At 64.2% G+C, this 24,561-nt stretch overlaps 1 protein-coding gene across 1 annotated transcript; it reads left to right on the top strand.

The window, feature by feature from the left end:
• Window positions 1-205: 205 nt before the first annotated feature.
• NPDC1 (neural proliferation, differentiation and control 1) lies at window positions 206-24,191 on the top strand. Its single transcript, XM_086625436.1, has 9 exons — window positions 206-299; window positions 15,472-15,615; window positions 21,602-21,709; window positions 21,850-22,029; window positions 22,155-22,221; window positions 22,627-22,711; window positions 22,866-22,945; window positions 23,064-23,160; window positions 24,114-24,191. The coding sequence occupies exons 1-9, from the start codon at window positions 206-208 to the stop codon at window positions 24,189-24,191; spliced, it is 933 nt and encodes a 310-aa protein (XP_086481562.1).
• Window positions 24,192-24,561: the final 370 nt, after the last annotated feature.

Here is a 24,561-nt window from a genome sequence, read left to right as displayed (position 1 = left end):
CCCAGCGCGTGTGCGGGAGGGATCTCATTCCATAGGGACCTGCGGGGATGAAGGCTCCGGCCGCGATGTTGCAGAAGGGGCGGGGCGGGGGTTCGGCGGAGGGGGCGGGGCTCACCCGGAGGGTGAGCCCCGCCCCCTCCGCCGAACCCCCGCCCCGCCGCTCCCGCTCCCGCCGCCGCCCGCAACCCGCCCGCCTCGGTGGAGGATGGTGGCGGCCCGGAGCGCTGCCGCCCGCCGCGGAACGGTGCTGCTGCTCCTCGCCGCCCTCGGGGCCTGCCGCCCGCGCCTCGCCCGTGCCGGTGAGTGCGGCTCCGTGACCCCCCCTTCCCCCTTCCCACGGATGCTCGTGGCCCCTCCCACGGCGAACCCGGTGCGGTCGCATCCCCCCCCCCCCGCCGCCATCCCCCCCCCCCCCCACGAGGGCTCAGCATCCGTGGGTGCTCGCTCCGCGCACCCCCACCCAGCGTTCGGGGATGGAGGGGGGGGGGGGGGGGGTCCCGCGCATCCCCCACGGCAAGGTGGGAAACGGCTTCGTGGGCACCCCCCACCCCGCACCCCCCCACTCGTCCCCGGAGGGTTTTTCCCAGCCATCGCCATCCTGCCCGCTGCTGCAGGCAGGGGCCCTGGCAGCGGGTGGCGTTGGCGCAAGGCTGATCCCCGGCAGCGGTTTGGGGTGGCAGGGGGGTACCCCCAGATGTGGGGCCTGATCCTGGAGTGGGGACGGAGCGTGGGAGGGGCTCTACGCTGTGGCTGTCGGGAAGCACCTTTATTTGGGGGGGGGGAATATTTAAAAAAAAAAAAAAAGGAAAAAAAAAAACCCACAACAAAATAAACAAACGAAGCTGCGGAGGTGACCGAGCCATCTTAGGGAGCCGTCGAGAGGCTGCGTCAGGCCGGGAGCGCCCTGTTTGCTCACCTGCCCGGGTCGCTCCCGCCCGCAGCATCGCGCCGCGGGGCCCATTCGGTGACGGAGGCATTTCTCCTCTCTCCTGGGGCAGAAAAAATCCGTGGCTTTCGTTTCCCTCCCAGCAGCACCGCCGTCGGCCTTCTCTCTGTTTTCTTAAGGGTTGTTTTGGGGGTTTAGGGGTTTGGTTTGTTTCTGGGTTTGTTTTTTTTTTTTAGTTTTGGGGTCTAGGTTTGTGCATTTCTCATCCTGGTGGGTCTGGACACGTGTGCCATGTCCCCCGGCCCTGTGCCCGCAGCCGGGGTGTGCGGGGCCACGATGGGCATAAACACCCAAAACCCCTCGGGAAACCCCAGCCGGCCCGGAGCGTTCCTGCCTGCGGGAAAACCAGGGTGCTGCCCACCTCTGCCTGCCCCGGCCGGGGTCCCTGGCAGCGGGACGGCGTGTGCCTGGGCAGGTGCTTTCTGCCTCGCCGGCCGCAGGGGCCGGGAGTGCCTCCTCACTCCCAGCATTGTTTGCAGATCCGATATTGTTCTCCCTGCTCCGGCTGACTGGGCGCCGGGCAGGCAGCGTGCCATGAGCCGGCAACGGTGCGGCCTCGCCGTTCTCCTGCCTGCGCTACGGGAGGCCGAGAAGGTGCAGGTTGGTTTTTTTTGAATCTCCAGCGGTTCAAAACATCCAGGTCTTTCCGTGCTGGGGGCCGGAGGTGGAGGCGGGGGGTGCTCCTGCGCTCTCCCTCTTCCCACGTTTCGAGGCCAGGGTGGCCCAGCCAGGGGTACTGGTGACGCAGGCTGCGATGGGAGGAAGGAGATCCGGCAGCTCTGGTGCAGCCACTGGCCACCTGGCATAACCTCCGCTCTGTCCGAATTTAAGGGGTTGGAGGGATAAGCTGGCCCCGCAGTGCCCCTGGGGAGGGACCCCTCGAGGGGCTGCTCGGGGTGGCTGTGCCTGTTGGCTGTCGTGGGAGGAGGGAGCAGAATTTCCCTTTCCCAGCCCCGGGGGGTGCCAGAGACGAGGGGCCTCGCTGTGCGGGCAGCAGCCCATGCCAGTGGCTGGGTTACCACACGCTCTTGGCACAGGCGGGGTCAGGATGGGCGCCTCACCCTCTTCCCCCAAGCGAAGGCAGGGGATGGTTTCTTTGCGCTGTGTCCGATCGCATCATTGTGCCACCTGGAAATGCTGACGGCAGCATCCCACTGCCAGGAGGTCGGGTTTGTGCGGCACGTGGCGGTGGGGAGCTCTGGGCTGGTGTCTCCTGGGATGGCTGGGGTGCCTGGAGGAGCATCCCTGGGATGGCTGGGCAGGGAAAGGAGTCACTGTCCTGTCCTTGCAGCCTTCCTCCCTGAGCACGGTGGGGCAGGGGAAATGCTGGCTGTGTCTTATAATGTTTTATAATTTCCCTTCCTGCACGGATGAGGCAGAGCTCGGCTTTCTCTGGGATGCTGCAAGGTGGAGGTGGCAGGGCCAGGGGCAGCTCCCACTCTGGGATGTGCCGGGGAAGGGCTCCTGGCGAGGAGAGAGCCGGGGGAGAAGGTCCCAGACAACCATACCTGCATCCTCCTGCCTCTGCAGCTTCAGCAAAGCTTCTTCAAAGAGGGGCTGGCATCTCTTCCTCCCCACCTTCATCATCTGCCGGTGCCGCAACCCAGAGGCCACTGCAATAGATGCCATCTCCCGGGATGCAGCCGGCGCATGGCACAGTGACATCCGTGTCTTGCCAAGGGCCCGACCCGAGCCGGAGGAAGGGCAGCAGTGGGCTTTGGAGGTGGTGCAGCCGGTGCTTTAGTTTTGCCTGGTGCTCCTTAGTTGTGGTTTTTCCCCACGTGTCTCTACCCAGCGCACCCAGCTTCAGGCAGAAACGCTTCCTCACCTCGTTCTCTGGCAGCGTTTCCTGGAGCATTAGTGAGAGTCGGGCTTCTCACCCCTTCTTGAGTAACTGAGTTGCCAAATTTCGTCTATGATTATTATTACAAACAAAAAAAGATTTTCCAAATGGGATGACAGGCAAGAACCTCTTTTGTTTCATAAGCCAGAAAACCCGGCCCCGCCACCGCAGCCAGCGCTTCACATCAGGAACACGCGGAGAAGCTGCTCAGCGGAATACGAGCGGTCCGTCCTAGTCCAAGTGACCCATTTGGCCACGCGGGAGCCGCCGGCTCCTCGCCACCTGTCCTCGTGCCGCGCACGGATGCGGCTGGGAGGATGGATGCTGGGGCTGAGAGCGGCTGCCCCGGCTCTGCGGTGGGGCAGGGACTTCTCGAGGTCCAAAGCTGGGCACGGCAGGGCAGGAGCCGTCCCCTGTGAAGTCCTCAGGGCTCAGCCTGCGGTGGAATTGTCCATCTCTTGGCTTTTAATGTACCCACTTTGCAGTCACGGCGCTGGGGAGGGGCCGCGGCAGGGTCGGGGGGCAGCGGGCTGTGCCCAGGGACTGTCATGCTGAACGCTGAAGCTGGGGCAGCTCCAAGCCCCTCTTGGGATCATGGCAGCAGTGCCCGGTGCTGCGCCCGTGGCACTTGCGAGGGACCAGCTGCCCTGTGGAGCCTCCCAGGGCAGTGCCCAGTGGTGAGCAGGGGGTGGCCTCCAAGCCCCCCCAACATCACACGGGTCAGGCTGTGGACAGCAGATGTTTCCAGCCCCAGCTTTTGCTTGAGACACGGAGACATCTAGCCATCCGAGTGCCCCTGGTAGCGGTGGCAGCGGTGGGCAATGGTCCCACCTGGCAGCGTGCAGCCACCCCGTCCCTTCGAGCCCCCCCGCAGCCGCACGTCGGGGTGTCCTTTGCCGTGCCGGTGCAGACTGAGTGCTTCCCGCGCAGCAGCTGGGGTCCGCTCCCCCGGGAGCTGCATCCTGCTCCCCAGGTTAACTTTTTTGTGTGATTTTATTCTTGGAGATAATGTTCCCCCCGCATTCTCCAGGGTTACGTTTGCTTGGCTGGCTCCCACCAGGAGAAATGGGCCCCCTTGGGCAGGCGAGGTGTGGGGAGAGCTGGGGACGTAGTGCATGGGCATCCCTCGGGCTCAGCGGGTTGGTACCTGCACTGGGCACCTGAGCAGGGCTCTGTCTGCAGGCAAGGGGAGAGGGAACGGAGAGAAAGAGGCCCCCCGTCTCCATGATCCCAATTCCCGACGTTATCAGCATCAAGGAAGAGTTTATGGTTTAAGGACAGTCTGTCCTCTCCTTTCACTGCAGCTTCTTGGGGACCCACAGACTTGTGTGTGCCCACCCTCTGGGTGCCAGTGTGGGGAGAACTGGAGCTTGGGGCGGGGAGACCGTGGTCCCAGAGCCTAGGAGATGCTGTGGTTACACCCTGCAGGATCTGGTCTTTTGGATCCACCATTTCCCTGGCAGCTCCGGGTGGGGGTTTGGGGTCCCCAAACAGTCTCAAGGCTCTGGAGCGGGACCCTGGCATAGCCCCGGGGCTGTGCTGCATGGGGGGCTCCGTGGGGCTGCCGTGGCCCCGCAGCGCTGCCCTCCTCCCCAGGGACCTCTCACTCCTCGGGGGCGGCTGGGCCCTTCTGGCGGCACGAAAGGGAAGACGAGTCGAGGACGTTTGCCTGAAACGGCTCTTCTGGGCCATGGGGGTATTAAGGGATGTAATCGGCTCAGCTCCGCCGCACGATTATGGAGGGGCACCGGAGACGGGGGGGGTTATGTGGATGCGGGGGACAGGAGGGGTGACAGCGTGATAGGGGCACTGGGGACAGGGAGGTCGATGGTGCTGGGGACTAGAGGGGTGCTGGGGATGTTGGGGATAGGAGGGATGACAGGGTAGCAGGGGTGCCAGGGGCAGGAGGGGTGATGGGGTGGCAGGGGCGATGAGGACAGGAGAGATCTGTGGGCACTGGGAACAGCAAGGTTGATGGGGGGTGCTGGAGACAAGAGGGCTGGTGGCTGATGGAGATGATGTGGATAGCAGAGGGCATGGGGGTGCCAGGGACAGGAGGGGTGACGGGGTGGCCTCTCCCCAGACACTGGGGATAGGAGCTGCCGCGGGTCCCATCCCTGCGTTACTTCCGCAAACACGGTGCTTCGTCCCCATGGCGGGCTCTGGGTCTGGTCCCCGTGGGTGCAGTGGCTCCCCCAGGCCAGCCGCCTCCCAGAACCCCAGGGCATGGCCCCAGTCCCGCTGCCAGTGCCAGGGCATCTCCCTCCTGTGTCTGGGCTTTACCGACCGCCGCTGCCACAGGGGTGACCAGAGCACCGAGTGGCGGCAGCAGGCCCGGCATTAGCCGCTCCGTGAGCCAACGGTGATTGCAACGGGAAGAAACGGGCCATGGAGTGCCTGGAGTGCGCTTTGAATTGGAGGAAGGAAGCGCAGCCGGAGCACGTCCCGGTCCCTGCCTCTTCCCGGCCCGGAGCCCCGCAGGCCGGCAGCTGCCCGCCCTAACCAGGGCGCCCCGCGGTGTGCTGCCAGGGTCTCTCCCGCGTGGACGGAGGGGGCAAAGCCTTTGCGAGAGGGGTTTGCTCTTTGGTGGGGGGCACCCGCCGCTTCAGGCGGGTGACGTGAGAGGTGACGTGTCTGGCGGGACCCTGGCTGGTCACGGCTCAGGGGCCCCTCGGGCTCCCGGCCCCTGTTCCCTCCCCATAGCAGGAGGTGGAGGGCAAGAGGTGGGGAAGGTGCTGCTCTCGCTGTGCACCCGTTGGCACCCATGGGTGCTGCCTGGGCCGGGCTGGGGGTCTGCGGGGGAGCGCTCCTGGGGAGCCCGTGGCTCGCGGGTGCGGGGGGAGCTGCTCTGCCTCGGTGAGCTCATCATCTCACATCTGCCGGGGATTATTTCCCAGCCGCCTTCTAAGCCGGGAGAGAGGGCGGCCCCAGTAAACTGCTGGTGCTGTGACCCATCCTGCAGCCGGAATTCTTGACTTCCTGGCTGGAGAGGAGAGGGTGTCCCTGAGCCAGCTGCGTCCTGCAGAGGATAAAACCCAAAAGAAATCTCTCTGTCCGGCTGTTTCTGCACATCTGCAGCCTTTCTCCGGGAGCGCCGGAATGCTGCATTCATGAGCATCCCCAGGATAAGGCTGTGCATCCCACAGGCCCCCCGTTTTCGGCACTCACAGGGACCCCTCCGTTTGCTGGGACACGGTGTCCTGCAGGTCTTTATCGCTGGTGGCAGCAATAAGTGGCCACATGCCCAAACCCCATCTTAGGGTGACTGGTGGGAGCACCGAGGCCAGTGCTGGGCGGGGCAGGACGGACAGACAGACGGACGGACGGACTCCCCACCCCGAGCGAAGCCGCCTGTGCCGCTGCTGCCGCCTCCGCGCTGCCCGAGGGGGTTTAATCAGCGGAATCGTGCTGGTGCGTCGTTACCGAAGGCTGCAAAATGTCTCCCGGCGGCGTGGGACGGCAGCGAAGTGTGGGAGGGCTTTGGCTTTGGCAAACAGCATCTGGCCCCGGTGGGCGCAGCGGGGCTTCGCCGGGCAGCTCCCGCTCCGGGCTTTCTTCCCGGCCCGGCAGCGGGAGTGGGAGCATGTGGCTACTGGCAGGTACCCGAGCTGTGCCGGCGTGGCCGTGCTGGCCCTTGGCTGGGTGATTCTCCGGCGGTGGGCTCGTGTCTCTCGCCTCCCCACCAGCAGCGATGGCTCTGCGGGAAGAGCTCGGCAGCGGCCGTGGCTCAGCTCTGCCGCGGCTCACCGGGCGGCAGGCGCCTTGGCAGACCAGGCTCTGTGGGTGCTGCCCTGCGGGTCTGCCGGTGCCAGGAGGAGAGAGCTGGACCTGACCCCTTCCCTGAGGCTGCAGTGGTGCCACGGTGCCCGTCCGCTGTGATGCCAGCACAGCGAGGGTCCAGCACTGTGCCACGCTGCCCATCAGGGCATCCCAGAGCACCGTGGGAATGCGAGGAGGGGTCCCCCTCGCTGGTTGGCGTTGTGATGTTGGCACACCGTGCCCACAGGGGGCTGGCCCTGATAGCCCATTTACGGTGGCGCTCTGCACAGTGGCCCCACGCTGGCTCTTTCGCCCGTGTCGTGGTTTAGGCAATTGGCAACCGAACGCCACGCAGCCGCTCGCTCGCCCTCCCTCACCTGCAGGGGATGGGGAAGGGAATTAAAGGGAAAAAGGGAAAGAGACCCGTGGGTTGAGATAAGAACAACTTAATACTACAGCAAATGGCAAATAAATACCGACGAACAGCGTATGTGGCAGATGAGGTGCCAAATAACACGACTCCGAAAACAGCCGTAGGGGCACATAAACCAACGCCTCGGCCAGCGACATCCGAGGAAACGTAATGAGCAATTCCAGCAAATCTGGTTTAACACATTCCGGTCGAATCTGTTGTTATCTCAACCCTTCGAGCCCCACATTGGGCACCACAAAGGACCTGTTGTGGTTTCGGTGCCAGCTGGCCTAAACCACCGCAGCCCGTGGCGCGGTGCCAAACCTCAGCGCCCAGCGGGTGATAACGGAACCAAACCCAACCCCGGCCCCGGCGGGCTCTGGGCAGGTACGGAGCCCGTTGGTATTTGCTTGAGCAAAACCTGATAAACAAGACTGAACGGGGGTGGTTCGAGCTGCGAAGAACAGCAAGGTGCTTTTTGGTACGGGGTGGCATCGGGGAAGGGGACAGTGAGGCGGGGCTGGAGCCAGCAGTGCCCAGGGGTGGCTGGGCTGGGGACCAGCGGGGTCTCGCTTGGCTGGGTGCCCCCCTCATCCGCGCCATGTGAAGGGGTTGTGGTTCAGCCCAAACTAGGCACCGCGCCGCCGCTCGCTCACCCTCCCCCAGCCCTCGGGAATGGGGAAGGGAATCAAAGGGGAAAGGGGAGACAGAGTTGTGGGTTGAGATAAGAACAGTTTAATAATAATAATAATAATAATAATAAGAAGAAGAAGAAGAAGAAGAAGAAGAAGAAGAAGAAGAAGAAGAAGAAGAAGAAGAAGAAGAAGAAGAAGAAGAAGAAGAAGTTAAATGATAAAATAATAATAATACATGAATATATAAATGATAATAAGATATAGAAACAAGCGATGCACAGTGCAATTGCTCACCACTTGGTGACCAAGGCCTGTCCCATCCCAGCAAGTGATCCTAAAACAGGTAAGTCCAAACCGCGCAATCCTGGAGGAGTGAGAGGCCCAAAGAGAGAGAGAGAGAGGAGAGAGAGAGAGAGAGAACTCCCAGAGACTGAGGGAGCCCTCGGAAGAAGAGGAAGAGCCAGCCCTTCGTCCCAGGCAACCCTCATCTCTATACTGGGCACGATGTTGCATGATCCGGAATACTCCGTTGGCCAACCTGTCCCTCCATCCTCAGTCTCAGTTCAAATCCCGAGGGCAGTTGGGGGCCGTGCCCCGGCCGTGCCCCCCCAGCCTGTTGCACTCACGCACACCGGCAAAACCCCGGCAGGCCGGAAGGTCCGTGCTGTCTCAGCACCAGCCATCACCATCGGTGCGTTATCAGCGTTCTTCTCATAACGAATCCCAGATTAAATCCCAAACCCAGAGCTCTCCCAGCTGCTAAAAAGAGCAACTAACCGTCCCAGCCGAAACCAGGACAGAGGGGCCGCTTCCTCCGCTGCCTCCTGGCTCTGCCCGGTCCGTGCTGGGGTCTGGAGCTGCAATTTGCCGGAGCCGTTTCCGTCCATCCGGTGCCATCTCCCCTTCCTGCAGCCCCATCAATCCAGCTACTCTTCCCTGGAGTGCCAGGTGGGTTCCCAGGGCAGGGAACAGGGATTTTTTCTGGCCAGTTAAGGGGTTTGAGTAGCAATGACACAAAATCCCCCTCCCCTAGCCTGGTTCCCCCCCCTTCCCCAGCCTGGGATCACACGAGCAATTTGAGATTTTGGGGTGCTTGTGGACGGGGTCTGCTCTAGAGCGGGGACGGGCCCTGGGGCAGCGCCAGCGGATGGGGAGGTGAAGTGTTTGGGGTTGCTGAGGGTTTGGCATCCCCCCACCACTGGGGAAGCCTGGCACAGCCTCTCCTGGCCCCCCCTTTCCCCCTTGGCATTGAACCTGGCAGGGGTCAAGGCTCCGGGAGCCCATCGTGGTGGCCTCCGGGCTGCAGCAGGCAGCTGCCCTCGCCATGGCTCCCAACTCCTCTGCCACAGCCCCGCACTCGTTCCGTCTCTTGCTGGCACTGGGTGTGCACTGTGCTGTCCGCACTGCCTGTACAACGGGTCTCCGGGTCTCCCGCGTGGGCAGCCCCCCCGCAGTGCCCACCGGGGCTGGTGGCCCGAACGCGGCCAGCAGTGGCGTTTGACCCGGGGGACTGCCCGTGGTGGCATTTTCTGTTGTTCCTGGGACCGTCCCCTGGGTGGGAGCACGGTGCAGTCGAGGTGTTTGCCGGGCAGGCGCGGGGGGAGCTGCTGGGGGATCCCTGCGGGGATGCCCATGTCCCCCCGCCTGCGGCACAGGGCTGCCGGCACCATCCCTTGGCTGGCACGGAAGCCGTGCTGGGGATCGTCTCTGCTGCTGCCTTTTACCAGCTGTGCCAGACCTCAGCGCCCGCCCGGCTGGACCAGAACAGCTGGAAGCCACACCGCGAGCCCCGGTGGCCTCGGGGTCGGGGGGCCCGCTGGCACGTGGCCTTTGCCCGAACAAACCTGCTGAAGCAAAAAAGCCAACAGCCGCTTCCAGCGGCAGAGTGCTCTCCGGTGGGCCGGCACGCGCCGGTGCTGCCGCAGGCGGGGGTGGCGGGGGGGGGCCAGGCTGCGTGGCAACGGCCATGCTGCATTCCGTGTCCCCAGGAGTGGCATGACGTGGCCGGCGTGCCCCCGGTCCTGCTGTGCCAGGGTTGGCGCTGGCAGAGAGCGCCGCTCCACACCCTCCGCGCGCGGGAGGGGGCTCCGTCTGCTGCATTGTCGGGGGCAGCAGCACGCGGTGACGTGAGCGGCTGCAGCAGTGGCAGGGCTCCCGCGGGGCTGCGAGCAGTGGCAGAGCCACGCTGGCCACGGCTGTGGTGCCGGCGGCTGTGCCCGGGGAGGAGGATCGCTCCTGGGGTACGGCTGTGCCTGGAGCCCAGCTCCCCTCCATCTGCTTTCAGGTTCAGGGGGCTGCAGCCGGGTCGGGGAGCGTGGCAGGGCGCGTGCTGGCACAGCATCGGTTCCATCATCGCTGCGTGTCACCCGCGGTCGGTGCGTGCTGCAGGGGCCGTGCCAGGTCTGGGGCACCTGCCCGGGCAATCCCAAGCATCCAGCCCGGCTTTTGCTGTGTTGTTGTGGCTGCTCGTAGTGGGGGCGGTGACCCCCCGGCTCACCCCGAGGGCACGGGCGGAGCAGGGCTGGGGCTTTGGGGTGTCGCAGCCCCCCTGCTCCTGCCTGCTGCTGGGCAGGAGCATCATCCCCTGCCCGGGAAGGCTGTGGGGCAGGGGGACGCGAGACCTCAGGGGCTGGGGTATAGTGTGGGGCAGCGCTCCTGCCCACCTGCCCACCCGCCTGCCCGGGGCTGGCTCCAGCTCCTCAGAGCCAGGAGCAATTTGCAGGGCTGGGAGGAGAGCCCCTGACGGTGCCAGCTCACAGCAGGTCCCGCAGCACGTCCCACGTCACCCAGCTGGAGGAGAAGTGACCTTGGAGTGGAGCTGGCAGACACCGCACCGCATGGGGCCCAGACTGCTGGCACTGACGGCAGTGTGCCATGCCCTCGGCCGTGGTCAGCCCTTCGGCTGCAGCCATGTGCCAGCCTGTGGAGGCTCAATGTGGGAGCAGAGACCTGCACCCGTGTTGCCCAGGCGCCCTGATATCCCCCCACGCCTGGCATGGCCCCGTGCCCTTGCTGCTGTGCAGGGCCGGACCCCCATGGTCCGGGCGGGCGTGAGCTCCGTGCACACTCATCCACCACAGCTGATGCCCAATGGGCTCTGCCAGCTCATGCTGCTGGCACTGGGGCCCCGTCAGCCGGGAGGCTGGGCGTTGGCGGTGCCGGTGCACGGAGCGTAAGCACTTGGACCAGTGCGCAGCACTAATCAATTACCCTCTTGTGTTAACTTTTATCTCTCTGGCTGCAGCAGTGGCACTGCAGGGCAGTTCCCGGCCACCCTCCCTGGTGATATTGTGTTTTTTTTTCACCTGTGTGTTTTGACACAAGTGTCAAAAAACGGCTTCACTCAGGGCCGTGCCTGCCAGCAGCTCCGTGCCCTGCCCGGCCACGGCAAGACACTGCCAGACCCTTCGGCATTCAGAGGGGTGCAGCGGGCACCCCTGCTGCGGGCGCCCTGCTCGCCTCGGGGCCCAGCCGGGTGCCTGGCATGGCTCTCCCCGGGGTGGGTCCTTGGGGCTGGGGATGTTGTGCTGAGCTTTCCCACGGATAACCCGGCGGGGGGGTGTGCGTGTGTGCGCACGCCAGCAGTTCCTCCTGTGCACGGGGCTGTTCCCGCTCACCCGCTGTTTGTCTTTCCGTGCCGGCTGCCCAGTGTCCCGCTCGCCCGCTGGCCTGCTCAGCTCCTGCCCGCAGGGACCCACCCTGCCTCCTCCAGCACCAGCGGCTTGTCCCAGCCCAGAGCCCGGTTTGCCAGGGCATCTCTGGTTGGGCTGGGCTGGCGCTGCCCACCTGCCCAGGAGGTTTGCACCATGGCAGCCGCAGTGGCAGCAGTCGGATGGAGTGTCCCCCTCCTCCAGACCCCATCCCGGCTGTGCCACGGCCATGGCTTCGGACTCCGTGTTATTGCACACTCCTCTTGCTTCGCCTTACACCTGGTTTGCTCCGTCCTGCCAGCAGGTCTGTGCTGCCCCACCGCGTCCCCATCCCCAGGACCAGCCTAGGTCCCTCCTCCCCATCCCACCCATGGCCAGGTTGTCCCTCCTGCCCTGGCAGCCAGCCAGGCCAGCCATGCTGGGCTGCACTGATGCCAAGCAGGGGGTATCACTGGGGTGGGGGGGATCCCAGATTCTCCGAGACTCGACAGCAGCCCCACGAGAGCAGAGGCAAGACTGGGGGGCTGCAGCCTGCAAGCTGGCACTGGTGCAGATGGGCAGTGTGGATGTGGCACAGCCACTGCCAGAATGGAAATGGGACCCATGTGCTGTGCCAGCCCTGGCACCCGCCTTGGGGTGGGTGTGTGAGAGGGGGGGCCTACAGCCAGGGTGTTGTGTCGGGGCTGGGGAAGCCAAGGGGTGGTGGGGAGCGTCAGGTACACCCTGAAATGGGAGCTGGACCCCACCATCTGCCTGCTGGAGCACTGGGCAGGGTGGCATCCACCACCCCAGACACATGTGTAGATGTGCAGGGCTGGGGCAGGGAGAGCCAGTGCCAGAGGGGTGGGTGGGTGGCAGTGGTCAGAGATGCCCCCATGGCTCCTGAGTGCCGGCACGGGGGTGCTCAGTGCCCAGCATGGAGGTGCCCGCTCTCACCAGCCCAGCCAGGGAGCAGCCACTGGGCTTTGGGGTGGGCTCAGAGAGCAGCAAAGCCCCCACAGGCCCCCTCACCCGCTGCTCATTAACGACCGATTGATTACACGTGAGGAGCTTAATCAGATCAGTGCCCGCCTGCTGGCTCCCAATCCCAGCGGGTGACAGCTGGGCAGGCACAGCCGGTTCTCAAACAGAGATAACCGCCTGTGCGTGTGGATTCCAGGCTGGGGTTTATTTAACTGGTTGCTGGGCACTGGCTCGGGGCTGCCCCCTCCCACCTTCCCGCTGCCCGGAGGTGGCTCCGAGGGTCCCACCGGGCTCTTGTGGTGCTGGGTGGCTGCAGGTGCCGGGTGACCGGTGCCACGGTGGGTTTGTCCCGCCACCGGACAGCTTTGGGTGGTGTGTTTCCACGGGCCCATGGCGCAGGTGGGGTCTCCAGTGTCCCCCCCAGCACCCTGCAGGGATGTGGTGTGTCCCCTCCCCTGGGCTGCGCAGCGCCGAAACCTCCTGCTGCCCCTGCGTGCCCGCGTCTTTTGGCTGTTTGGTGATTTTTAAACAAAACGGCCTTGAGAGCAGCCTGGGGCAGGTGAGGCGGGCGGCCGACTCCCGTTTCTGTGCTCAAACACCCAGTTATTTTCCCAGTAAGCATTAATTCTCCCCCAGCCACCTGGCCGAGCCCCACACTGTGCCCAGGGAGCAAACCCGGCTCCTGCAGGCATGGGGGTCTGTGCCCGCTGCCCTGAGCAAACCCCTCCATGCTGCTGCGCCCAGCGCAGAGTTCAGCCACCCCGAATTTGCCAAGAAAATCCTGCCCACCAGAGGAACTGCCACAGCAAAGGCAGCTCTGCCCTTCTTCAGCGCCGGCAGCCGGAGGGTGACGGATGCGATGGACTGTGGGGTGCAGTGGGGAGGGGGCTGGGGGTCACTGGTAGTGGTTGCAGCCTCTGGTGAGCAGTTTAATGGTGAAATAGGGCCGTGCCAAGGGGGAGTTGTTGTGGGTGACATCCCACGTGTGTTGCTTTGGGGTGACTTCCTGCTCAGCACCTGTGCCCTTGCCAGGGAAGCAGAGCTGCTGCGGTGGCCCTGGAGCTTTGTGTCCTGGCGGCTCCATCCTGTGCCGGGACTCTCCACCATGCCGTGCCTGGGCACCCCTGCTGTGCTGCAGGGGTGGGGATGCTCCGGAAAGCCCCCCAAATTGGGGTGCCCCTTCCCCTGGGCTGCTCGGTGCTGTGCTGCGGCTGTGCCGGGTGCTGCTGTCCCTCAGGGCACAGGGATGGGCAGACAGCGGGCGCTTTGCCCGCCGTGTCGGTGTGGGCAGGCGAGGGCTGACGGGGACAGCTCGGGGAGCGTGGGACGGTGCTGGGAGCTGGTTCCTGCCGTGACTCATCGCCAGGCTGGGGGCGGCCATCCTGGCCCTGCTCCCGGTGGGGGCCTGGCAACGGTGCTGTCCTGCCTGTGGGGAACATGTGGGCACGGCCACGCATGGCAAGGTGAAGAGCAGGGCTAGGACAGCTGTGTGCTGCACCCCCATCCAGCTGCGCACCCCCCATCCAGCTGTGCACCCCCCATCCAGCTGTACCCAGCCCAGGACACTGGTGCACTGAGCAGTACCCGACTCCACAGTGCCGCCAGCTCGCAAGATGGGATGTCTGTGCTCATGCCGTGGCAGTGCTTGCAGTGTCACCATCCCCACCAGCAGCTCCTGCTGCTGTCATTGAAAGCCGGGAGCCCAGAGTGTCCCCGCAGCCCGGCAGAGACCTGTGTGCCGGCCCTGCGTGTCACGGTCCCGGCTGGTCACATAGAATCATGGAATCACAGAATGGTTTGGGTTGGAAGGGACCTTCAAGATCATCCAGTTCCAACCCCCCTGCCAGGGGCAGGGACACCCTCCACTAGACCAGGTTGCCCAAAGCCTCATCCAACCTGGCCTTGAACACTTCCAGCGATGGGGCAGCCACAGCTTCTCTGGGCAACCTGTGCCAGTGCCTCACCACCCTCAGAGGGAAGAATTTCTTCCTTAGATCTGATCTAACTCTCCCCTCTTTCAGTTTAAAGCCATTGCCCTGTGTCCTGTCACCACACACCCTTGTCCAAAGCCCCTCTCCAGCTTTCTTGTAGCCTCTTTAGGCACTGGAAGGTGCTAGAAGGTCTCCCCAGAGCCTTCTCTTCTCCAGGCTGAAGAGCCCCAACTCTCCCAGCCTGTCTCCAGAGCAGAGGTGCTCCAGCCCTTGGATCATCTCTCTCCATCTCTGCGCATGCTTTGCCACCATCACCTGATCTCAGGACTCGGCTTTGTGTTGGACCCAGGGACTTTGTGTCCCCAGGAGGTCCCACTGGCTGGGGGAGGACTGGGGCTGTCCCTGGCTGTGGCAGGCTGCCACGGTGTCATGAGTGTGTTGGGTCTGGATGAGGTTGGAGAATAGGGGGCTCGTGGCTGTCCCCAGGTTCTGGAGAGGTCCCCAGGTCTGACATGGAAACAAGATGTCCCATGAAGCCGCGAGGGAGGTTTGGGCCATGGTGCATCAGCAGAGGGATGAGTCCCGCTGTTTTCCCTGTCGCGATGTCAGAGGGATGGAAACTGAAGCTGCTGCTGCCCGTGATGGCCAGTCACAGCCCTGCTGAGGCGTTGGGGGTGGTGGTTTGGGGGTTTTTGGTTTGACAGCTACCACACGAGCATTGGGTTGTGTTGGTTGGATTTCAGCTGCCAGCCTGCTCACCCACCGCCTGCGTAGTGCAGGCAGGGGCCGGAGACCCTCATTGCTGCCAGCTCTGCGGGGCTCAGGGTGTCCTACAGCACCCTGGGGCTTGGGGTGTGACAGCCTGGGGCTCGTGGTGTCCTGCGGGATGGTGGCACCCTGGGACTTGGGGCAACCCAGGGTACAGCATCTCCCTGGGGCTTGGGGTGTCCCACGGGATGGTGACACCCTGGGGCTTGGGGTCCGTGCAGGAGGACGGGCACTGCCTGCTTGTCCCTGCAGGCAGCAGCCAGCCCGGCGCGGGTCATGCAATCGTAGAATGTCTCGAGTTGGAAGTGACCCATCGGATCATCGAGGCCAACTCTCGGGTCATTAGTGCCGGTGCTTAATTGCAGTCAGTGTCGGCTTTGCGAAGGCAGAGTGGGGTGGAGGGGCAGCTCCGGTGGCACACATCTGCACCCCTTCGGTGCAGCGGGACCTGCCCTCCACAGGGGTGGCCAGGGTGGCTGGGTCCCACGCCAAGAGGCCGCGGACAGACCCGAGGGATCGTTGGCCCCCTCTCCTCCTCCTGACCTGGTTTCTCCTGTTCCGCAGCAGCATCGTGTCCCCGGAGCCTGGACTGTGCCCTGCAGCGCCGGGAGTTCTGCCCGCCGGGGTCGGGCGCCTGCGGCCCCTGCCTGCCCCCCTTCCGGGAGGACAACCACGGGCGATGTGTCCAGAAGCAGCTCTCACCCAGCGGTAGGTGCACCCACCCTGCAGCAGCCCCTTCTGCAACCCCCTGCCCTGTCCTGCCTACAAACCTGCCGGCACCTCTGCAGCTCCAGGAGGTTCCCATGCCCCGGGGCACCCCCCCGCCCCAGCAGCACCCCTGCTCCCATCCTCTGGCTTCTCCTCTCCATGGCAGCTGTATCCCTGTGGGTATGGCACCTGTGCCCCATCTCACCCTAAACCCTGGCTCGGGGTGCTTTTGGGGCGGGGAGCGCGCGGACCCGACCCCACTCCTTGTGCATCCTCCTGCAGCTGCACCAGTGACCGCGTGTGCCGTGGGGCCCTGCCAGCACCCAGGGGTCCCCAGGAGCCCAAGGACGGGAGGGAGCCGGCATGGCTGCTGGGATGCTCTGGGATCTGCCTGGCTGCTCTGGAGTGGTGTTGCTCACCAGCCTGGGCTGTGGCACCAAGGACACTGTTGCATCTTCCACAGCCAGGAGGAAATGGCCTGCCTCTTGTAGGCGGGGTCGGTACCTTGAGTTGAGTAGTAATTAGTTCATTATCTCAACTCAGTCCAGCTGGGTAAGAATGATTGGTGCCATAGAGCGGGGGCTTTTTTGAGGAGGAGATGTGGCTGCACAGAGCCCCAGGCTTTGCGGGAGCAGAGGAACGGCTTTCGGTGCACAGCGGCCAAGGGAAATGGGTGCTGGTGGCTTCACCCATCCCAGAGCTGAGCCATGCTGGTGCTCGTTCCTCTTGGTTTGACACGTTGAGCCGTGGCTTGGGGCTGCCATCTCCTCCTCTGGTGATGCCCAGCATCCACACCAGGAGGGCTGAAGTTGGCACCGTGGGGTAGGAGCCCTGCCCGGCTACAGATGAGGGCACCTGGGACTGCACTGGGTGTTATTCCCCTGCTCCTTCCCAAAGGAGCTGTGGGGCTGTGGCAGCCTGGGAGGCTGCGCTGTGCCAGCGGGCAGAGACGGGCAGAGCATCCCCGGGGAGCTGTGGCCTGTGCTCACCCCGTGCCACCCCACACGGGGCTCGCCCACCTGCTGCCGCAAAGTGCGGGGGGTGCTCCCAGTGCAGTGCAGCACCTGTGCCCCAGCCTGGGCACACAGACGGTGCTGGGGGCCGGGCACGGGTGCTTTTAGGGTGACCCTCAACAATGCACGTGGCTCGGAAGGCTGCAGGCAGGGCTGTTTCTGTGCCCCTCCCTCATGGGTTTTCTTGCAGACCCAACGAGCAGGTGAATTAAGACTGTAATTACGGCTCCACCCAATTATTTTTGCTTTAACTAAACTGGAGCAGCCCGTGTGTGTGGGGAAGGAGCTGGGACCTGGCCGTGCCCTCGCACGCCGCTCCCGGGGGGGTTTTGCTGCGGACTACCTAGGTGCGGGTCGGGGGCTCTCGAACGCCTCTGAATTCCATGCCCACTGCAAAGGGCATCAACCAGCATCTTCCTCCAGCCCACCCTTCTCTGCAAACTGTCCCCAAAACCCTCTTGCTTACTTTGGGTTGGTTTTTCCCCGGTGGGCAGAGCCCATCGTCCCTCCTGGAGCCTGGCTCCTGCCTGTGCTGGGCACCCCATGGCATTGCCCAGCTGAGCTGGTGCTCACCAGGCAGCATCCCCGATGGCACAGTGGCAGCCTCGCCACAGCCCCTCGCCCGCACCCCGAGGCCTGGGGAGCTCCCAAAAACACACCGGGTGGCTCATCCCACACCGGGCTGTGCCAGCAGAGGGGAGCAGCACTGGGCCGCAGTGGGACCCACAGGGGCAGCTCCCCCTGCACTGAGTGGAGGGTCCCCTGGGTTTGGGGGGAGTTGCTTTGTGTTCTGGGCACATTTGGGGTCCCTCTGGGGTGCAGCCAGAGCTGCCCTTCGCCCACAGTTCAGCCCATGCTTTGCAGCGGGTGGGCACATGGGGGATGGCAGAGCCCATCGTGCCTTTGGTGCCATAAGCCTCCTGGCAGGAGGATCACCCCTTAAATCAGAGGGGACGGCCCCAAAGCGGGACCCGGCTCTGTGCAGCCCTTTGGCTCCTGGGCGGGGGGGACTGGGCTGCAATGGGGGCGATAGCTGGGGGCGGACCAGATGGCACAGGGACGGCATCCAGGATTGGCATTCAGCAGCGAGCAGGGGTCCAACGGACAGATACCCCCTGCCACGAGCTCTCCATCTCCAGGTCCCCGACAGCTTTAACAGTTATTGGTGGTTTCATATTTTTTCCTGTGAAGTCTCGGGAGCATATTCCCCTCTCAGACACACCGGCATCTCTATAGCAACCCCGCTCAGTGCCATCCCCGGCACGGAGATGCCGCCGGAGACCATCCCAGTGTCTCTCCCAGCCCCGTCCTGTTATCTCAAGCCACCTTCCAGCAGCAAAAAGATGAGTACAGCGGAAAAAAAAAAAAAATCCTCTATTTTGGTGCTTTTTGCGTTCTGCCTGGACCTCGCTCCGGCGGCAGCACCAGAGGAGGATGCAGAGGGGCTGCAATAAGCCGGATTTTGGGGAAGGGGAGGGAATGCCACGCTTCGAGGATGCCTAAACCTTTTAAAGGGGCTGCCCACGCAGCAAAGCTGCGTGGGCAGCCCCTTTAAAGGTTTAGGCATCCTCAAAGCGCTTGCGACTGCCGGTGACGCCGATCTCGGGATCCCGCGCTCACCACCGCACCGTCCCCGCCATCAGCTGCGGTTGCCGGCAGGAGCGTGGGCAGGAGCTGGGTTTCCTCTCGTCCGGCATCCCCCGTGCAGGCAGGCATCAAAAAAAAGCAGCGTTTTATGGGAGAGACGCGGTGGTTTTGGGATTTCGGGAAGGCGATGCACGTGAGCGGCGCGGTCCTGCCCTTGGTGACGGCGTGCGTGGGTGTCTCGGTTTACCCGGCGCAGCACCGCGACGGAGGTGAGATGGGACGTTGTGAGGGCGGGCAGCCCGTAATGGCATCAGCTGGGCAGGCATGGGTCCGAGCCCCATCGAAACAGTGCCGGCACCGCGGGGCTGAGTGCCGCTCGGATGTGCCGCGATGTGGTTGGGGCTGGTGGATCCCCGGCCCTGCTCCTGCTCGGCTCCACCGGCACGGAACTGGGGCTCAGCCCCACCGCGCTACCGGGAAGCACTTTGGGAAGAGGAGGTGGGGGGAAAAAGGGGTCGTGGCTCACGGCCCTGGGGGTTCACCCCTCCCTGCTTGCTGTGCTGCCATCAGGATTAGAGAAATAAGGGGATTTGTAGGAATTTTGTGCCATCCCATGGAGATGGTCGACATCAGGGTTCCTCTGCTCGGGGCAGAAGCCACATGGGTCCCTGCTGTCCCCAAACCCGGCACTGTAACCAGTGAGACCCCAGTGTGCGACCCAGCGTTGAGTCCTGGAGACCCTGGGGAGGGGAAGGGCCCCAGGACGGGGTGGGGGGGGGGAAGAGCGGCAGGGCTGGGTGCTGGGTGCTGGGTGCCAGCCTGGCCGGGCCCGCCCTGCTGCAGGAAAGTGCTGAGACCTACCAGGAGAGGGCACCCCTGCCCTGAGCAAGCCCCGAGCCAACCTTGAGCAAGCCCCGTGCAAGCCCTGTGTGCCCTGTGCACACTCTGCACGCACCCTCCTTGCATACCCTCCGTGCAGCCTGTGCCCACCCAGCATGCCCAGTCGCTGCAGCAGGGCTGGGGGGTCCCTGGGAGCCCCTCCATCTCTGCCCCTCCTGTAACAAGAGCCAGAGCCTGGGGCAGCGGGGCAGGAGTCGGGGGCAGCCCTGGCCCCCTGTTCCCAGGGCCAGCGTTTCACCCGCCCGTGGTGCCCGGCAGGGACTGGCCATTGGTGCCCGGCGGCTCCTGCCACGCTAGCATCACAGGGTGGCAGATGCGGCATCACCTCAGCTGCCAAACAGAACTGGGGTGTGGGGGGGTTTAGCCGCTGGAAGGGGACGTGGCCGTACAGCTGGTGCAGGTGAATGGCACGGTTCGGGCACTGCCAGCAGCGCTGAGAACCAGCGAACGGCACAGCTACTGCGGTTTCCCTTGTGCCACTTCACGTGGCGGCAGATTCAGAGTGACCTGGGAGCTGCTCCCGCCTGGTTTTCCAGCATTTTTTTTCCCTTTTTCAGCCACATCACATCCAGCCTTTTGAAGCAGTGGCTGTTGCAGCTACATCTGCCCAAGGCCAAAGGGTGCCAGGGCCGGGCTGGCCCGTGCGCCTCGGCAGTGGCAGCGCCAACATGGCCCAGTGCCCCCAGACCTGGCAGTGCCACGCGTGGGTATGGGCAGGGCTGTCCCCTGGGTCCCGTGGGAATGGGGACAGGCCTTTCCCTGAGTGCAGTGGGGGAGCTGGTGCTGGGCTGTACCCCCCCCGGGCACCAAGATGTCCCCATGGGGCACAGGGCTGTCCCCATGGGGTACCAAGATGTACCTTTCACCCCATCCCAGGCACCAGGCTGTCCCTGTGGGGCACAGGGCTGTTCCCTGCTGACTCCTCTGCCCAGTGGGAGAGCTTGGTCCCATGTCAGCATGCCGGCACCATGGCACTCATCCATTGGGCACGGCACTGGTGGCACAGCCCCAGACCTGGCACTATGTGGCCATGGCCCTGCCTTCCAAATCGCTTTGCAGGTGGAAATAATGGGATGCAAAGAGAAGGGGAAACCTGGGGCACATGGGGTGCTCCGGCTCCTGCCAAGGACGAGAGGCTGGGGGACATGGGGGACACGGGGTCACGGGGGACATGGGGAACACGGGAGGCACGGGGGACACTGGGGATGGGGCCAGTGGCTCTTCATGCACTTGTTTAAAGCAAATTTCTCCTCCTTTTAAACTGGTTTTTGGCTTGCGTGGCTCTGAGTCACAGGCAGCTGAGGGGCCTTTGTGCCCTGCTCCGGAGGGAACCGGAGTTTATTTCCAAACATTGGGAGCGAGGACAGATTCCAGAGGAGCTGTAATTATTATAACCTTGAATTATCCGGGAACCGAGCTGCCAGTACCAGCTCGACTTTGTATGTCTTGATTTACCCTCCAGGGCCTCCTGCTGGGGACAGAGGGAGCGGGGATGGGGACAGGGACATCTCCTGCCTTTGAAGTTGAGTTTAATCCTGTTAAAAGCGGAGCGGGGATCGGAGCTTGGCTCTGCTCGGTGAGCCTGGGCATGACGGGTCCCCCTCTGCTCTGCACTGTCACCCCATGGGTGGGCACCCCCAGGCTGGGGTGGGGTCCTGCCTGTGTCCCATGCCATGGGCACACTTGATCCTTTGTGGGTCCCCGGCGTGCACCACGCTAGGGCAGCCACCCGCAAAACTTCCAGCCAGCCGCCGGGGGCACCTGATGGTCCTCACTGCACGGAGCACCCCGACCCTCTCCCCGCAGGGGCTGCATCCTGCCAGGTGCTGGGTACAAACCGACCCCTCGCCTGGAGCAAGGATTCCCACCAGCTCCTGGAGAGCCCCAGATGAGCCCTGCTCTGGGGTGGCTCCATCCCCCTGGGCCGTATGGGACAATTTGGGGTGAAAACCAGCCTTCAGGTGTCCCCTGCCTGCTCTTGGGATGGCCCCACTGCCCACAGCGATTTGCCCTGCCAGCGCGGCCCCTCGCACCCCGCAGGAGCCAGGGGGCTGCGGGACATCACTCCTGATCCAGCTCGTGTCCCTCCTCTCTCGAGGCCGTTGTATGGCCCCAGTGTGGGGACATGGGGCAGCCCCTGAGCAGCGGGTGCTGGCACTGCCTGCTCCCACGGGGCTCTGCAGGACTCGTTGGCTCTGGCACGGAGGTGGCTGCTGCCACTGTTGCTCCTGCAGCCTCCAAGGTTTGTGGGGTGAAAGGCATCCCAAAAGTGGTGAGGACACATGCAGATCCCAGATCTCGGCTTTGGGACCACCAGTGTGCCGGAGGGCTGCATCTGAGTGGGCTCAGACTCCAGACGACCCATATTTGCTCCTGCTGGGATGTGGAGCCCTTTCTAGGTGTGGGATTTGCTGGGTCTGGCCCTGGGGCTGGGCATGCAGCCGCATCCCAGGGTGCCAGCTCATGCCCGCTCTCTCCAGGCGCAGGGCAGACGTCTGTTCCCAGCTTGGACGAAGAAATCGATCTTCTGGCGGATGTGCTGGCCAGGCAAGAGGCTCCTCGCCCCCACCCGCTGCGGGATGGCAAGCCCAGGAGTAAGTGCCTGCTCCCACTGCTCTCTGCAGCAGTGCCAGGGACCCCACAGCAGCCAGACCCTGCACCTGTACCCCAGGCTGCTTCACCCTCCAGAGCTGCCTGGGAAGTGCTCTGCTCACAGCTCTGCCTTCTCCCGCAGCCACCCCAGTCCCCACCAGCAGCAGAGAGCGCGTGGCCAGCGGGCTGAGAGAGGGGCTTCTGCGGCGGGGTCCTGCTGGCAGCAAGGCAGCTGCCACCCTCCCCGCCTCCACCACGGCTGCGGTCCAGAAGTACCCGCTGGAGGCATCCCCCATCCCTTCGAATGACGACGTGGTGCTCGGTGAGACCCTGGGGACAGGCAGCTCATGGGAAGGGGTTTCACGTCCTCGCTGGGGCAGCGTGGGCTGTGGCACTGTGCCACCGGCCTCACCCACTGCCCCTCTGTGTCCCCCTCCACCTCTGCAGGGCTGATCGTGGTGTGCACAGTGGCCGGGATCTCGGCACTGATGGTGGCTGCAGTCTGCTGGTGCAGGTGAGCTGGGGGTTGCCGGTGCCAGCCAGTCCTTCGTTCGCATGCTTCCCAGGTGTGGGGGTGGGTTTAGAGGAGAGGCAATAGCTGTCCTTGCCAGTCCCGCTGCAGAGTAGGGACTGGAGGACAGAGGTGGGACACCCCCGTGCTCCACACCTGGGAGCGGGTGACACCTGGTTTGGGCATCATTGTAGTGTTGGGTGCTGACCCCCCCCAGCACGTCGGTGCCTCGTGCCCAAGGCCCCATGGGACAGAGGTGGCTGTGCCTGGGGGTGCCACCTGTCATGGGTGCCATCGCAGGGAACAGGGATGTGGGTGGGAAGAGTGAGCCTCCCCAGGGGTCACTGGCTCCCATATGGAGTCATCTGCTTTGGCGTCTCCTGCCGATTGCTCTCCTCTCCCTGGCAGGCTGCAGAAGGAGGTCAGGCTGGCACAGAAAGCAGACTACTCGGCACAGCGAGTGGCCAGCCCTCTGCCCTACGACAAGATCTCGGTAAGACGCCCACGTCCCTCCTTGCAGGGTGTTTGGCGCTGGGGCCAGGCACGTGGTCTGCTTGAGGGGCTTCCAACACAGCGGGGACACTGGCCAGCTGGGCTGTGGGCTCTCCGCAGCCCGGCCTCCACACCTGGCCTTGCTCTTTCCACAGCCCGGGGACAAGACGCTGGCTCAGAGTGCCCAGATGTACCACTACCAGCACCAAAAGCAGCAGATGCTCTCCATGGAGAAGTAAGCAGCCTCGGGCGCAGACGGCAGCCCCGATCGCTGCTCCATGCCCTGCCACTAACTGGGGTGCCCTTAATCATCCCGCTAGGCTTCACCCCGTCTCTGCATCCTCTCCCCCCAGGCATAAAGAGGAGCCCAAGTTGCCGGACTCAGCATCATCCGACGAGGAGAATGAGGATGGAGACTTCACCGTGTACGAGTGCCCTGGGCTGGCTCCGGTACGGCGGGCACAGCACGGCCGGGGGGACCCTGTGCGCGCGGGGTGGGATCCGACACATGCTTGGAATGTGCAGCTCCTTGCAAGGAGCCTTTTAAACACATCCTTCATCAAACCCTGAGATGGTCCAACCCTTCTGCTTGCCCCATGTGCCCTGGCCAGGAGCGGGTGCCCTGGGGTGGCTGCCGTGGCACGGGGCTGTTCTCCGAGAAGTGCTGCCCCGTGGCCCCTGGAGCAGAGAGCCCGAGCAGCCCTTGGCACACCCAACCCGCTGTCCCTGCGGAGCCGGGGACGTGGTCCCCTCGGGCTCCTGGGCACTGTGGAGCTCATCCTGGTGCCTCCCCAGCGCCCAGACTGGGGACCTGAGACCCCTCAAAGCCAAGGGGGACTTTCCTGGCTGGCAAGGGGAGCCTGGGAAGGGCAGCTGCTAACAGCCCTGGGTACAAAGAGCACAAAGAGACCCGAAAGGAGCCTTTCACATGGTAATGGCTGCGGAGCCCGGCCATCAGGGCCCAGATTAAGGGTCATCATTAGGTCTTTACAGGCCCATTAAAGGGCACTTGATGGCAGGCAGGCAGTCTGGGCAGGGAACCCCATTCCTGCCAGCCAGGCTGGAGGTCCCGTCCTGGGGTCCCTAGTGGGAGCAAGGGACTCCATTCCTCCCAGCCAGGCTGGGGGTCCCCTCCCATCCAGGACCATGGGTTTTACAGACCATTACCCCATCCCAGCATCCCGGGCCGCTCCTGGCAGGGAGGCAGCGCCTTTCCAGGCGTGATGGCAGCGTCCTGCTGTGTGGTCACCCCAGCCCACGAAGTGTCCCCCCCCATCCTCCCTCCTTCCTGCTGGGCTGGGGTTCAGACCCAAAACCCTTGAAACGGGACAGCTCAACCCCCAGCTGTTTTCTGACCTCCCGCCTTTTCCTTCCCCCCCATCCCGCTCCCTCCGCCGCCGCAGACCGGAGAAATGGAAGTGAGAAACCCGCTGTTCGACGACTCCTCCTTACACCCCTCCGACCCCAAGTCGCCCCAGTAACACCCCTCCTCTCCTCTGCCCGAGCTCGCTACGGACTGGACACCCAACGCCGAAGCCCGGCGGGGCGGCCGCGCCCGGGGGGGCACCCGCAGCCGGGCGAAGGGGTGCGGACCCCGCTCTGCCAGACTGTTCGACGCCTGCCCAATAAACATCCACTAACAGCTATGGGAGGGGGGGAGATCGCCCCCCCCTCCCCGTTTCCAGCGTCCTTGTCCTCTTTGCTGCTGTGATCGTGTCCCCTGCCTTGCCCTTCGCTCGCTGCTCTGGGGACACGCCAGCCCCCCGAGGCGAGGGGGGGAGGTGGGCAGCTGCCTTGGCACAGAAACCTGGGGGGGGAGGGGGGCTGCAGTGCTGTCTCTTTGCGTTTGGC

The sequence above is a fragment of the Tauraco erythrolophus genome, chromosome 22 (genome assembly GCF_009769465.1).
Source record: "Tauraco erythrolophus isolate bTauEry1 chromosome 22, bTauEry1.pri, whole genome shotgun sequence".
Taxonomy (NCBI): Eukaryota; Metazoa; Chordata; class Aves; order Musophagiformes; family Musophagidae; genus Tauraco; species Tauraco erythrolophus.
Note: the sequence above shows the minus strand (reverse complement) of the source record. Positions and strands in the feature narration are given on the sequence as shown.